The 16,432-nt window shown below is 40.4% G+C and overlaps 1 protein-coding gene and 1 long non-coding RNA gene across 2 annotated transcripts; both read right to left on the reverse strand.

The window, feature by feature from the left end:
- Positions 1 to 755: 755 nt before the first annotated feature.
- LOC139751007 (methyltransferase-like protein 27) lies at positions 756 to 11,944 on the reverse strand. The gene is made up of 7 exons (XM_071666072.1): positions 11,832 to 11,944; positions 9,810 to 9,963; positions 8,949 to 9,100; positions 8,198 to 8,313; positions 5,623 to 5,715; positions 2,793 to 2,902; positions 756 to 1,907 (listed from the first exon to the last, which is right to left on the reverse strand). The coding sequence occupies exons 2-7, from the start codon at positions 9,924 to 9,926 to the stop codon at positions 1,836 to 1,838; spliced, it is 660 nt and encodes a 219-aa protein (XP_071522173.1). The 5' UTR covers positions 9,927 to 9,963; positions 11,832 to 11,944; the 3' UTR covers positions 756 to 1,835.
- LOC139751009 (uncharacterized) lies at positions 2,956 to 5,623 on the reverse strand. The gene is made up of 2 exons (XR_011713259.1): positions 5,497 to 5,623; positions 2,956 to 5,433 (listed from the first exon to the last, which is right to left on the reverse strand). It is a non-coding gene; the product is annotated as an uncharacterized lncRNA (long non-coding RNA).
- Positions 11,945 to 16,432: the final 4,488 nt, after the last annotated feature.

Below are 16,432 nucleotides of genomic sequence, written 5' to 3' on the forward strand. Positions count from 1 at the left end.
GCCGCCGTTTCCTGCATTAGTGAGTTAGCGCCAAGAGCAGATGTAAACAGGACATATTCGCTCAAACCCATTCTTTAGCTGTCATGTGCAATGCACACAATAGACCATAATCCACAACTAAATTCCACAAACCTTTCAATGTTTACGCCCGGCCGCTTCACATTCCCTGGTTTAATTTACTGACAGCACGTCGCTTCCTGTATACCACTTCGCTTCAATTCACTCTATTCCGTAACACTTTTCACCCTCCTGCATGTTCAGGCCTCGATCACCGATATTGTATTTTCACTCCATCCTTTCATCTCCAGTTTGGTCTACCCCTTCTTTTCCGCTCCACTTCCTACAAATATATTCTCGGTCAACCTTTCCTCACTCATTCTCTCCATATATCCAAACCATTTAAGCGTACCCTTTTCAACTCTCTGAACGTACTCTTTTTTGTTACCACATCTCTCTATAACCCTTTTCTTACTTGATCAAACCACTTCGCACCACATGTTGTCCTCCAACATTTCGCTTCCAACACATCCACCCTCCGTAGTACATCCTCATCTATTATAACCCATGACTCGCAGCCATACAACGCAGTTGGGACTACTATAACCTCAAAATTACCCATTTTCGCCCTTCCAGATGACAACCTCTCTTTCCACACATTTCCCAGTATTTCAAAACCGTTCGCCCCACCTCACCCACCCATGACTCACTTCCACAGTTCTATCCGTTGCAGGAATAAGGTTAATAATGACAAAGAATCAAAGCCTGACTGACTGTTATTAGTGCCACTGATAATAACTTCTTGTGTCATGACACAGTTAAATGTAACTGTAATCATTACATCAGCAATCGAAAAAAAAAATCTTTTGAATGCTAGGCTATCCTATCATCATTTACATGTACATCCTTCCTACCATTGCTTACATTAAAGATACTCTGAGGCTAACCTACACTTCCTTACCATTGATTACATTGAAGATATTCTACGGCTATCTTACCATCAGTTACATGCAATAATTCAATGCTATCTTACCATCAGTTACATGCAATAATTCAATGCTATCTTACCATCAGTTACATGCAATAATTCAATGCTATCTTACTATCAGTTACATGCAATAATTCAATGCTATCTTACCATCAGTTACATGCAATAATGCAATGCTATCTTACCATCAGTTACATGCAATAATTCAATGCTATCTTACCATCAGTTACATGCAATAATTCAATGCTATCTCACCATCAGTTGCATACAAGATATTCTAAAATTACAGCTACGATAATTCATGTTACATTCAAGATATCCTAAGACTATCATACCATCATTCACATGCGAGGTAGTCTACAGCTATCTTACCATTGTTTACAAGATATTCTGGGGCTCTCTACCATCACTTACACGCAAGATATTCTAAGGCTATTTTATCATTAATTACATGCAAGATATGTTAAGCCTATGTAACCATCAGCTACAAGCACAATATTCTAAGCCTATGTAACCATAAGCTACATGCACGATATTCTATGTAACCATCAGCTACAAGCACGATATTCTAAGACCATGTAACCATCAGCTACATGCACGATATTCTAAAGCTAATCTTACTATCAGTTACATGCAGGATATTGTAAGGCTATCTTACCATCAGTTACATGAAGTATATCCTAAGATCAACTTAATCATTGCGTATCTTGGGGAATATCTTCAAACATTTTACCATTTTTCTTTGGTTATCTAAGACGGGATAACGTTTTGGGGTATGTCTGCAGGAGGTGGCGGAGACTAATGCCGCATCTGCAAGTGGCAGAGTCAGAAGAGGAAGGCTTAGCGACCCTCACAAGACGCGGTAAATGAAGACGAGTCCATCCTTACCATGGAAGTAATTGGGCACCACCTTCTTAGTTACCTATAAAAAGAAGAAATGTCTTGATGGTCATGTCGTGTCTGAACAATCTTTTTTTTTTTCTTTTTTTTTCCCTGGTGATTAAGATTCGTGCTGTAACCTCACATCCCCCTTATTGCCAACCCCTTGAACACATATGTATCATGTATGAACTCTCACCAGCACCAGGGATACATGTCACTTGCGATATCCCCCTCGTCACCAGAGGTAGAGTAGATGGTAAAATATCTTTTTTTCTACAAGGGCCTTTTTATTTTTTATCATCTCAGTATGAGGTACTGCTACCATACACCGAGAGAGCGTCTCCATCCGTCTGCTTGAAAGGCATGAAAAAATACCGTCAACCCAATTCCCCTGGTATCACTTCTCTGTATCCATCACTTTCCATCTACGGGGACATTGCTTCACACTCTCTATTCTAGAGGTATTGTTGAAGGTCAGTGCCCCCGTGAGCGGTCGGCGCGTGACCCGGACTCAATGGGTAAGACTTGCTGCGCATATCTGACTGCAGTTTCCCCACATAACCTTTGTGTGGAGACCAAACCCTCGGGGAGTGTCTGTTCTGACATCTCCTTCCCCATATCGAAGTTGCGGATTTCACTCCCATCTTTCCCTTCCCCTACAACCTTTCCATTTCTAAGAGATGGGTCTACTAACCCCTGAGATCATATCAATTCTCCTAGCATTTTTCTTTCTCATATCTATCATTTCACCTCTCATGCACAATAGCCATGACTGGGGCATTCTCTTACCTATGCCATGTCTCCTGCTAGGCAGAAATACCCGAAATACTCCACCCTGATCCAGAAACCAACCAAAACATCTTGTCTACCATTTCCGTAAACAGAACAGTTTGACTAAATATTGAATCGGATTCTTTGGCCTTACCTTACGCCAGAGTCCCCGCGTCTCCAGGCTGTCCATGTGTGGCTCCAGTCTTCCCTTATACTCCACGATCTCCATAAACTCCACTCGCGTCACAATTATCACAAGAGCTCCTGGAAGATTATGAATGATTGTATATACATACACACATGCATATATATATATATATATATATATATATATATATATATATATATATATATATATATATATATATATGTATATATATATATATATATATATGCTGGCAACCACGAGGAAAATGAAACACGGTAAGTTCCCAAGTGCACTTTCGTGTAATGATCACATCGTCAGGGGAGACACAAGAATGAGATGGAAGACGTGGAACAGTCAGTTGATATATAAGGAAGAGACGTAGCCAAGACGCCATTGGTAAACAAGTGTTACCGGATGGTGGTGTTCGGGTCTGGCATTATGCCTGTCATACGATATTATAATGTGGACAGGAAAGGGAACTGTTTGAAAATTTTGCCAAAGATAAAGCTATCCAGATTGTATAAACCTTCAATAGTGTTAATGTTACAATTCTTTGTGTACATGATAGCAGAAGATTCAGTGATATTTCTCGCGGTAAAGGAGTTACGGTTAATAAATAAATTAGCGTTACTCCAGTGAATACAATAGTTGTAATTTTTAACATGATTAAACAAAGCACTTGATTCTTGCCGTGTTCTAATGCTATATTTATGTTGCTTAAGTCTTCCACAGAATTATGTTGGCAGGTTTCCTGACGCTGAGGATTTTGTTGTGGATCCAGGTGTGGCTGGATATATCTGGAAATGCTTGTTTAATGTGAAAGTTCGATGTGCTGTCGGGGCCTGTGGCTGGAGGAGTTCTTCAAGGTTTTAGCTTTAAAGGTCGTACCAGTGGGAGTGAAGGATGAGTGGGTGGTGTTTCTGGATGGATTATTATGTGTAGATCGTCGTGACTTTCTGGTTTAGGGGTGAGGTTGGTCTGTGGCTGAGTTTCGAGCGGTGTTTCACGAAGTGGGTTTGTGTGCTCTTTTGGGAGATAGGCTACCGCGGGCGAGGAGGGGGTTAGGAGTACTTCAGGAGTCGGGGTTGGACTGGTGTGATACGAGCGGGTTTTTCTTCAACGTGCACCAGAGTTCGTGACTGCGGGTCGAGTGATTCACTGTGTTGAAGAGGGAGTGTGCCATTTCTTTCCCCGTTTATCTTTCAGTGATAAGAGGTGTGACTTCGTTATCTAGAGGTTTGGGGATTTGCTCTCTGATTTCTGTTGATGGATGAGTGGCATAGCATCTGAGCTGGTGTCTCGTGTAACTTCTGGAGAGAAATTTAGGTTGCATCTCTTTCCGTGTCCTTGTGGTATGTGTTTTTTTTTTTTTCCCTCGCGTGGTTGGAGATGCTGATGAAATGTGGGAGTCCATGATCTAGGAATGAGATTTCATCTATAACCTAACCTTGTGGAACCTTGTCTCTACGTACTGTGGCACAGTAGACTTATATTTTCCTGTAGTGTGCAGTGGTACAGCAGAGTTAGCCTGCGTTCCTGTATTTTGTGTAATGGTACAGTAGAACTGGTCTGCTTTCCTGTAGTTGGTGTAGTGGTACAGTAGTTAGTCTGCTTTCCTGTAGTTGGTGTAGTGGTACAGTAGTTAGTCTGCTTTCCTGTAGTTGGTGCAGTGGTACAGTAGTTAGTCTGCTTTCCTGTAGTTTATGTAGAGGCTCAGTAGAGTTAAGTCTGCTTTCCTGTAGTTTATGTAGTGGTACAGTAAAGTCTGCTTTTCTGTAGTTTATGTAGTGGTACAGTAGAGCTGAGTCTGCCTGCTTTCCTGTAGTTGGTGTAGTGGTACAGTGGAGCTAAGTCTGCTTTCCTGTAAATTGTGTAGATTCATTTGCTTGGCTAAGTTGAGTAGGTGGGCTGGATGGGGTGGTATCATGACTGTCAAGTGGTCAGTCACAGTGTGTGTGTGTGTGTGTGTGTGTGTGTGTGTGTGTGTGTGTTTAGCCGAGTGGAATGGCGTGACCTCTTCCTAAGAAACATCAACACAAGCTCACATGTACCCCAGTGTAACCTGACGTGTACCTACCCTTCCCACACTTACAACATGACAACATGACATGTAACCCCCCCTCCCCCCTCTCTGTAACCTGACATGTAACCCCCCCTCTGTAACCTGATACGTAACCCCCATCTCTGTAACCTGATATGTAACCCCCCCTCTGTAACCTGATACGTAACCCCCATCTCTGTAACCTGATATGTAACCGCCCCCCCCCCCACATCGTTCCACCATACACCCTCACGTGCACCCCAAAGGGGCGTCGATTCTGCGGGGCTGCTGTTGTCCATTGTGTGACGCAGTGCTGCGACCGTAACCACCCGATGGTGCCACATTGACTACGGAGACTGAGCAATGATGGTCAATCCTACCTGGCTTAGTGACGACCCACGGTGGTGGTGGTCGTACCTGGATTGCTGAAGAACGATGGTGGTCGTACCGGGCTCAGTGAAGACTGATAGTGGTCGTACCTGGGTCAGTGAAGACTGATAGTGGTCGTACCTGGGTCAGTGAAGGACTGATGGTGGTCGTACCTGGGTCAGTGAAGGACTGATGGTGGTCGTACCTGGGTCAGTGAAGGACTGATGGTGGTCGTACCTGGGTCAGTGAAGACTGATTGTGGTCGTACCTGGGTCAGTGAAGGACTGCTGGTGGTCGTACCTGGGTCAGTGAAGGACTGCTGGTGGTCGTACCTGGCTTAGTGAAGGACGATGGTGGTCGTACCTGGGTCAGTGAAGACTGATGGTGGTCGTACCTGGGTCAATGAAGGATTGATGGTGGTCGTACCTGGCTTAGCGAAGCGGATGAGGTCGTCTACGCCAGACACGGGGACGTGGCCGCCGCCTAAACCTCCGACCATCGTCACCATGTCATACGCGCCTGGCCGGGAGAGGCAACACGTCACTAACAAAACAAAACAGGCACAGGAACACACGGACCCTTCCCGGAAGGGAGAGGGAAGGGGATGGGGGGCTTGCATGGAAAGGAAAGTTGTGCATTAGGTCAAGCAAAACATGAAGTTGTTGCATTCATCCCTGCTCAACATATTGCTTTCAAATAATGCCAGGATTTTTCTCTTCTCTCCTAACAGCCACAGACGTGGTATCATCTGTCAGACGACGTGAGTGGACATCTTGACAGGCTTGGGACTGACTATCTTAAATCCGTGCGCGTTCCTGGGAGGACTCAAACACCCTCGGACGTCCCAAGACACCTCAGAGAATCTTAGGACTGAATTAGAAATGAACCTTGGATGATATTCTTGCAGGACAACACTTGCTGCATTACGTTTGTTTACTGACCTTGCAATGTTAGATCACAGGAACCAAGAAACTGAAATTAATGATTTTATCATCTTTACTTTTTAAAAGTTTTGAGAAATTTGGATTATGATCAGACACCTCATCCCTCTTAACAACCAAAGAGTCTTTTAAATAAGGTTGGATGGTGTATATTTAAGCCATTTTTTTTCGCCTCTTAAATTCATAAAAAAGTTCGCCAGATTCTGCATACAAACTCTCATGTAGCAAAGATATGAAATTGCGACTTTTCCGTACTTTAATACTAAGATTGTGGATAATGTCAGTCATAATCAGGATATTACTGATGTCCGACAATCGCGTAAGTGAGACACCACTTTCAAAATGTTTAGCGACTTTACCACTTTCCTTGTAAGGTTATCATCGTGATATTTCGTCAAAAATCATGCCTAAATATTTTGCCTCCTGTACCTACGGAAAAAAAAAAAATACCTTTCGGTAATTCATTTGGAGTTCTTGATTTTTTTTTTTTAACACCTTATCAACAGCTCTTTGCGTCTCCTGAGGCCTTCAAAATACGATGTAAAGCATCAGATAGACAAATCATCAACTGAGAGATATTATCTAATATCAAATGGCAACTATGAAGCAGGTAACACACACACACACACACACACACACACCAAGTTATCCAGCAGCAAACCTCTCGACAGAAAGTGCTTTGTCTTTTCCTGCCAAATTATTGTTGAATAAACAATAATGCGAAGCCTTGGCGGGCCATTTTGTGGATCTGTCTCTCTCTCACCAAAGAATCCAAGAAGTGCCAACAAAGGCTTACCCTGAATCAGACAATTCTGCTATTGTTGTGTGACCTACTTGTGCCTGGTAATACACCCAGCTCGGGCGAGTATGGCGCAACAGTCTGGTGTTCGAACTCCCAGCTGCAGATCTTCACTTCAAAACTGAACCATAGGAAGACTAGCAAAGTTAATATACAAAAAAAAAAAGAAAAAAATCTCATGTGGTAAAAGGAGGCTCAGTGCAATTCTCAGCTTATGAGGACACTCGAAGAATCCATTGATAAAAAAAATATAACACCCTAATTCCATATGAGCTAGGATGAGAATGTGACACAGACTACAAATATAATATCTGGCAGGCTGAACGTAATCCCAGGTAGTTACAACTGTAAATTATGTAATATAAAAAAAATGTACATAGTTCAACGCAACCCTCTAAACCTCATTATAGTAAATTAAGACCATAATGCCAATGATTTGAAGTCTGACCTAGCCAGTAATGTGATAAGGGTATGTGTGTTGCGGGGAGAGAGTTCTTCACCTCGCGTTGCACAGTCTTTTTATAAAACCTTGCATAATGTGTGTTGTCCTTATTCCCACGTATGTTTGCACAGATACTCGCACACATACACACAAAGCTCATGCCAGGTACCAATTTCATGAACCAGCCCCCCCCCCCACCTCGGGGATGATGAACAGCTGGATGCACTGTGGACCGGCTATCCGCGACCAGGATTCAAACCTATGCGGGTTTGATCCCAGGGCCTCCCGTGCGTTTGTGTGTCTGTCGGTCAGTAACGCTAAGTGCTCCGCCACCTCGGAGGTGATTATGTACAGGTTCTCTCTGCCTACCTTCGTAACTTGCTTTATATACTACCTTGTTGTCTCCAAAGACGGGTGCTTACCCAGCCTGTAATATGTGAATGCCTGTATCAGATACATGGGAGGGCCTTGCCCAAACCTGTAATACAACTTAGATACGTATTTATCTCTAATCTTATACACTTAACTTTTTCGAGTACCTGTAATCATGCCCACACCGTCACATGTGGAATAAGCAATATTGGCTCCACCACGGGATCTACATAACCAGAGGTGTTTTTGCCCATGAAGGTCTTATTTCAGAGCAATGTGACTTAAGAAACAAGTCTAAGACGGAATATTTGAAATTACATATTCAAATACTGACATTTACAAAGAAAAAAAATTATTTGTTTATAGTTAACTTTTGGTGAAGCGAAAGGTCGTCTGTTTTTCCAGATATGGGTTTCTTATAAAACAAGAGAGGGATGTTATTCTCACCCTGGGGCACGCTGGAGGAACCCACTCCCAGGAACTCTTGAAACGTGTGTGTGTAGGCGTTGGTTTCCTTGAGGAGCTTCATCATGCCTTCTGCAGGTTCCAGAGCGTCTATGTTTCTGTGAAAGGTTTGGTGGGGGTCAAAACGAGTCATGGCATCACTACACTTTTAGGTGAACTATCACAACTGATATAACATGATTGCAACTTAAAAATGAAGCTCTTTTTTTATAGATAAATATTACGCATGTCATTTAGATTGAATTGCTGTATATCTAATGTCACCACATATCAATATTCTGGTTTCTTGTAATACTGACTACTGGACGAGAATTATCGTACATAACAACATAAATGTCGCGTTGTGCAGTTATTCTGAAGATAAACAGAAGTTGGCAGGGAAGTAATTATTAGGGGTGATTCATGCCACTGATTCCGTAGTTAAAAACTTACGCGTGTAAATAAGATAATGAACTAATGAACCAAATGACATAATGTGAACTACATCTCTATAATAAGACAACTGAAACAAAACCAGATTTTACAAGTCATGTTTGTCAATAAGGAATAAACATACAGTTGTATTAATTCATTAGCACCACACCAGTGCTTCACCAAGCGTGAAAAGGTATATCAATTCCCTGATAAATAGCTAAGACTGTGATCATTTTGACCTTGAGAAAAGATTTCAAAAGGTGATAAAAATCTTCGGGCCACTTCGTGAGTCATTGGTCCAACAGGGAAGCACACTCACTTGAAGCCAATCTTGCGAAGATCAAGGCCAACACGGCCAGTACCAGCGGCCACATCTATGACACGCATCCTCTCCCGTTGCTCTAGTGGCACTAACCGCTCAACCTCATTAATTGCTATCAAAGACCCGGTGTAGTTTCCATGACACAGCATCTGGCAACATGAAAGTGGTAGTAAAAAGCAATACAAGGTGACTGATAGTGTAATATATAATATTATCATATCCTAGAGCTATTAGGAATGACAACTACATTTCAGTTTTATTTCATTCTTTTATCGTAAAACATAACTGCATAGTTTGGAATAGGACAGAGTAAAAATATGATATCCAAACACTGAAGAAACACTGATATTAATGGATAATAATGAATAAGAATTCAGTTTTCAAGGTCAATTTGAAAACCAAACACGGTACGAGAGAAAATATAGTAAGATATATATTTCAGCGTGTTTTTCTTCATAAGAAAGTCTGGCTGCAAGGTGTAGGTCACCAATTTGATGGTTGGAAGGGTTGTTATGATCACCAATGGTGGAGTGGTGGTCGACGTCCATGGTGCTGGATAAAGTGGGATGAAAATCCCGAATGGCAAAACCCAACCTGTGATGCAGCCTATCAAAAACCACTCACACCTTCAAAGAGGCCTTCAAAATACTTACTTTATCGCCACTTCACCCCTTCTTTGCCTATTGTCGTACTCAACTTTTTTTTTGTCGTAGGTAAGAATAGGAGAGAGAGAGAGAGAGAGAGAGAGAGAGAGAGAGAGAGAGAGAGAGAGAGAGAGAGAGAGAGAGAGAGAGAGAGAGAGAGAGAGAGAGAGAGAGAGATTTAACGGGACATGTACGTAAGGTAACAGCATTCTACCTCCTCGTAGTTCGTGCACTCTTTGTTGTAGAAATCAATGGACTGGCCCGGCTTCATGTCGGGTTTAAGCATCACCGTGAGCTTCTCGTAGGTCGCTTGCCCCACCGGACTCTCCATCACTCGTAGTTGTCTCGTATAGGGGTTCGGCCTCAAACTGAAACCAGAGACAGAAAGAACAGTAGTACCTTTAGTTCTCTCCTTTAAGTGTACATCAAGGTCGGTGCAGACCAGTGAGGGTGCATAATTCTGTGAACGCGAATAAGCTACTTACCTGCAGGGAAGTAGGTCCAGAGAAAGGGGCGAAGGCTGAGAAAGAAGAAAATGGAAGATGGAGTGAACACAGTGAGGAGAACAAGAGAACAAACGGGAGCGTTAATAACAGGAATCAGCAAAACATGTAGAGGTGAAAAAATGATGCATTGAGTATTTTGAAGGGCAGGTAGGATAGCAAATATAAGGTGTATGGTACGTGGAACGAGTCATGGTATATATTTCGGTGAAAAGAGAAGAGGTGATGAAAGCCTGAAGGATGATGTAGTGCGATAAAGCTCCTCGAGTGGATGGAATAACAGCTGAATGTCTTAAGAAAGGTGGTGGCAGTGTTGTTGACCGGATCGTTAGGGGTTTTCAGTGAATGTATGGCTCAAGGTGAGGTGCCTGAAGACTGGTGGAGTAACTGCAGTGGGTCTGAATAAAGGCAAGGGGTACAAAAGTGTATGTTCGAACTGGGATGGACCTGGGATGGGTAAAAAAAAGAAGTGAAACTTGGCATTCCTTACTGTACTTGACTGACTACTGTGGCAGCATCAGAAGGTTGCTAAAAGAAAGGATACACAAGAAATTTTAAATTGCTTTCGTTCAGGTCATGCATGCTTAGCCCTTTATAGCTGTACTTTAGTTATTCAAATTTGTACCTGCAGTAAAAACAAAGCTTAAGAAACCTGGCAGTCATTCTATAGGTAGTTAGAAGTATGTGCAAACCGACTTCGTATGCCAAAATGTAAGAATATGATTAACCATAATGAATTTATCTGATGGCCATTTTGAACAAATATGAAAGATATCAAGAATCAGTGTTACTTTTTACTGCACACTGGCTCTTTACTTTATTTTTTTTTTTTTAAATATGAAAGATATCAAGAATCAGTGTTAGCACGCACGAGGGATTATAATAACTAGCAATTTTATAGAAATAAACGTCAATTCTAATTACCATTTTAATATTACGGCATCCGACGAATATGGTGAAAAGGAATTGAGTGGCTGACGTTATTTATAGTCTATTAAGTATCAAATGAATGTTCCATCCAAGTTTCATGCATACATTACCAAGGGAAGTATTTTTCGACTTGGTTCCACGTTGGGAGCAGACATGGCAGCAGTTGGAATAATGGGAGCTGAAGCCACTCATGGGGTACGTTGAAGAGTGTGTCTATGAGGTCAGAAACGTGTGTCTTCTGAACTTCCTTCACACTCACGTCTGGGGCTCATAAAAATCCATGTGGACCGTGAAATTCAGATATGTAAATCTGAATCGGCCCGCAGAACTTAATAAGCCGCAATTTCTAAACGTCTAAATCATACATTTCTCTCATTTTTGATGATACTGAGCTGCCCTTCCAGCTTACAATTGCCCATCGTCAACAAAACATTGGCATAATAAATTTGATGGCTTTGGCCTAAACTCTGACGGTTAACAAGAAAACTGTATAAATACACCACTCAGATGATAGAGTAAATTTCTGGAATAAGTTTCCTGATACTGAAGCCAATTTTCGTAGTGACCGGTCACAGAAATAGGTGTACATCGTCCCATTCCAGTCTATCTCAGGACTTTCTCGCTAAAAATAATGATTCTTCGTAAATATAGCTGGAGCTGAATAAGAAATGATAAAAGGCGTAGATATTCAGTTGTAGCACTTCAAAATTCTATAAATCCCTGTATAGCAAGTTGCTTAGTCTTAAAATGTATGGTATCCTTTGGAATTTTGGTGTAGTTAATATACACATATGTACACTAACCTTAATGGGTCTCAAGATGTGGTTGCTGCAATGTCTACGACGACACTGCCTGAGAGGATGACGAGCTGGGCGTTTTATCTGGAAGGAGGCAAACCCTCACCCTTATCTTACCTCTTTAGAAGATGAAAAAAAAAAAAAAATGACGAAACATTTAAGTTAAAAGATCCTATCGAATTTCAAAACGTTTTAAAATATCTTGTTAGATAATAGTGTTTAGCTTTTTATTTGCAAGCTCATAGACATAGTATTCTATTCTGTTTCCTTGAAAGACCCATATATATATATATATATATATATATATATATATATATATATATATATATATATATATATATATATACACTAACTTTCAAACATTAAAAGAGACCAGAGGAAGTGCTTTTTTACCTGCAAACTCAAAAACTTAATTCTTTAGATTACTTCTTTATATGACCAAAAAATTATATAAATCAACAAAAATTTCTATGAAGTTTCAGACATGAACTTTAGAAAAAGGTAAAGTAAATGTTTGTTTGTTATCTTATTACCTATGAACATACTAAATAACATTGTTTCTTTGAAAGACTATGGATGATAATAAAAAGAAAATATTAAGTTAGAGGATTTAAAAACTTAGATGAAAGCGCTTTAAATGAAATGTATCTTGAACGTAGTTTATTTACACAGCAGCAGACAGGGGAAACAGCAATTGGTCGTAGTAAACCGTGGAAAAAGATTCAGGTAAATCTCTTACCAAAGGAAAGTTAGATGAAGCATCCATAAGTAATACAAGTAAAGCTGTAATTAGATGCCGCCACCTGTTACATATGATCTCTTCCCTGCTATGGCAGTGTAAGGAAACTTCAAGAAATACCTAATACTCTATAACTTAAAATAAAAAGCTGGTAGTAGAGAGGGATTTGATGAATAGGGACGATGTAGGGTACAATAACTTCTAAGTATATGAGGCACATTTAGAAATCAACAGAGCCATGTGAACCTCACCTACACCCCTAGAGGACAGTCACCACGCGGGCCTGGTGGGTTGCCCCAGCACAGCCGACCATGTTGGAGTAGTTCAGCGTCGTTATTGGCTTTGAATATTGAGTGAGTTTGTTGGGTAATGCTAGAGTTTGGGGCATACAACAACTGTTGCAGAGCATAATTGTGGAGCATAATGATTTATTGAAAGGTATTGAATTTGCCGATAGGAGTAAGTCAGGGAGAAAGTTAGGGTTGATTAAAGGAGGGATTATAATTGAAAAAAAAATAGATCACATGTGAACATAACAAACCATCCTGATTTATCTTAATTTTCAGTATTCTAATTCTATACTGAATATCAGACATAATCATGGTTGAGATCCGCCAGAGTGGCACCAAGTGTCAACAAACAGACGACACACACACACACACAGAGCAATGATTCTCAGAAGCAAAAAAAAAAAAAAAATTATGCAGATATATTTGCAATATTATTTTGGCTTCTAGCTGTGGGTAAGTAGTTTTTTTTTAAGTTCTATTGATTTATCACCTGTGTTGTATTGGTACATGTACCATAATTTTCAGCATCTCATTTTTCCTGAAGTGTAGAGCCTTTAGCTATTTCAGTATTTAGTATCATTCAGTATTTGGGTTCTAATTATGCTCTTCAAAGGTTGTTTTATTCTCTAAACACTTCACTAGCATTGCTGAACAAAGAAACTCTTTATTTAAAGCTAAGAGTGCTGAGGAGGTATTTAGACAATTACCTGTTTTTCTGTTATACATTATCAAATCCCACATATTCCGTCATTTTCAGACTTTTGCGTCTTTCTGGTAAACCTTCTTTAGATCAGTTAAACTTGCATTAAGATTAAATCTATAGGTTGTTTGTTAACCTTTCAGAGTGTGACGAATTCATCTTGTGGAAATTAACATGCCATATCCATGGAACTGTTCTTCTTATTGATTACATAGAGTCAAATGTTCTACACAAAAAGTGCTGTGTTAAAGCCGAGGGAAGTTAGGGGGAAAAAAAAGGAATGTAGATGGAAGACAATACCAGCCCCAAGAAACTTAAAAACCCAGTTCTAGTTGTAATGGTCATGAACTACATTTTTGTGTAGAAAGCTATGGGTAGATGTGTTCTTATTTTCCTGTGTGAGTGGAGTGACTCTAATATTAATCTCAACAGTAATATCCTTGGATTTGTAATAATAGAAATCTAGTCTACCTGCAGTTCACAAAGATCTTAACTGTGGTATTCCTCCTGAGTTCATCCCCATTGTAAGTGGGTGGCAGACAAGCACCAACCAAGGAATTATTATTAATAATATCTGTCTGGATATTGGTAGGGTTAGCAACAGCTGTAGCAAGCCAGCATTTCAGTGGTTGTCAATGTAATTAAAAGAGAAAATAGTTTAATTCTATTTTTTCAGAGGAAGGCACAGAGGAGAAGTGAATTCAAGATCCTGTTACTCCAGACCTCAAAAGTAGTTCTAGTGTTTCTGCTTTTTATATCCTTGCACTCTTAAGTAGTAGGGGCTTCATGTATCTAAGCCTGACTGTGCTGCATGCACAGGTGGACCTTTGAAGCAGCCTTTTCGAGGCAATCAGGTTGAGTCCTCTGGCAGTTTCTTCAGTATACTTCCTTACCAGCCAGGAATTGATTTTACAACTCCAAAGTCTTCTAGGAGTTTGACAACTGGGTATTTAAAATATTAACAGAATTCTAGAGAGGGAGTGTAATATGTTACTGAATTACCCATCAAGGAAAGTTTAAGACTGCCCAATTAAAATTTTGTAGGATTACATTGTCCTGTGGTGTAGCTGTTAGTGCTCCTGACCATGACACATCCATGGGCCGCCCAGGGTTGAGCACATAGGCTTCAAATCCTAGTTGCGGCAATCAGTCCACAGGCAACCCAACTGCTCATCCACCCCTAGAAATTAGTCGATAAAATTGGTACCTGGTTCAGGCTAGGATACATATATATATATATATATATATATATATATATATATATATATATATATATATATATATATATATATATATATATTTCCAGCACATGGATGGATGGATGTGCTGGAAATGAGATGTTTGAGGACAATGTGTGGTGTGAGGTGGTTTGATCGAGTGAGTAACGTAAGGGTAAGAGAGATGTGTGGAAATAAAAAGAGCGTGGTTGAGAGAGCAGAAGAGGGTGTTTTGAAGTGGTTTGGGCACATGGAGAGAATGAGTGAGGAAAGATTGACCAAGAGGATATATGTGTCGGAGGTGGAGGGAACGAGGAGAAGAGGGAGACCAAATTGGAGGTGGAAAGATGGAGTGAAAAAGACTTTGTGTGATCGGGGCCTGAACATGCAGGAGGGTGAAAGGAGGGCAAGGAATAGAGTGAATTGGAGCGATGTGGTATACCGGGGTTGACGTGCTGTCAGTGGATTGAATCAAGGCATGTGAAGCGTCTGGGGTAAACCATGGAAAGCTGTGTAGGTATGTATATTTGCGTGTGTGGACGTATGTATATACATGTGTATGGGGGGGGGGTTGGGCCATTTCTTTCGTCTGTTTCCTTGCGCTACCTCGCAAACGCGAGAGACAGTGACAAAGTATAATAAAAAAAAAAAAAAAAATATATATATATATATATATATATTATTATTATTATTATTATTATATATATTATACTTAATTGCAGTTTCCTGCATCAGCGAGGAAGCACCAGAAAACAGATGAAGAATCACCTATCTATTCATATACTCATATATATACATAAACACTTGTACATGCACATATACATATTAACATATACATATATACACATGTACATATTTTACACATGTACATGTTATTATATTTATTATCATACTTAATCACCATTAATGGGATGGCCTTGATTAGGGCCTCAGCTACCTGTGCCATTTCAGCAAAAAAAGAAAAAAAAGGAAAATCATATGTAAAGATATCAAAGAGCCCATGACTGAAGTGAGTTTCATCCCGTCCCATTTTTTCCAGATATTTCCCCGAAGAACAAAATCAAACAGCAAAAGAATATGAGTGTATTCATTGCAAGCTAAACAGTTATATTCTGAAGTACAGGTTCAGTTGCCAACCAGACCTTTTGGTATAATAACTGGACAATCAACCTGGGCATTCCAGTTCAGCTAAGTGTGAGGAGGTTTTACTTTCAAAGTTTTTAGCCAAAACCTCATAGTTCAAGGTGACTCCCTTCAGCTCGTGCTTAGTCAAAAAGCATTGTGAATAGAGAGGCATGAAATAAACCTTCTAAATTCGGAACACCTTTCAAGGAGTTAGTTATATTGTTATCTATACCTGTACAAGTCCTGCTTGATTTCCAGAGTTTAACATATTTGGGGATAGATTAATATTCTCAGTCAGGGTCTCTGTCTTCCTAGGGAAAGGCTCTGCACCAAGTATTTTCTGTGTTGACTATGATTTCAGACCTTGGTGTTGATGTCTACTGGTACAGCTTTAGGGAAGTTGAGTTTTGCAGCTCTCTGCAGTGACAAGATGAGACTATAGTGTGAAAGGGTTACCCTTTCGGCAAACGGATTCTTTCATGCTGTAAGAAGCAGGTCAGTGTTATATATATAAGGGGAACTCTGATTTAATCTCT

This window comes from Panulirus ornatus, chromosome 10 (genome assembly GCF_036320965.1).
Source record: "Panulirus ornatus isolate Po-2019 chromosome 10, ASM3632096v1, whole genome shotgun sequence".
Taxonomy (NCBI): domain Eukaryota; kingdom Metazoa; phylum Arthropoda; class Malacostraca; order Decapoda; family Palinuridae; genus Panulirus; species Panulirus ornatus.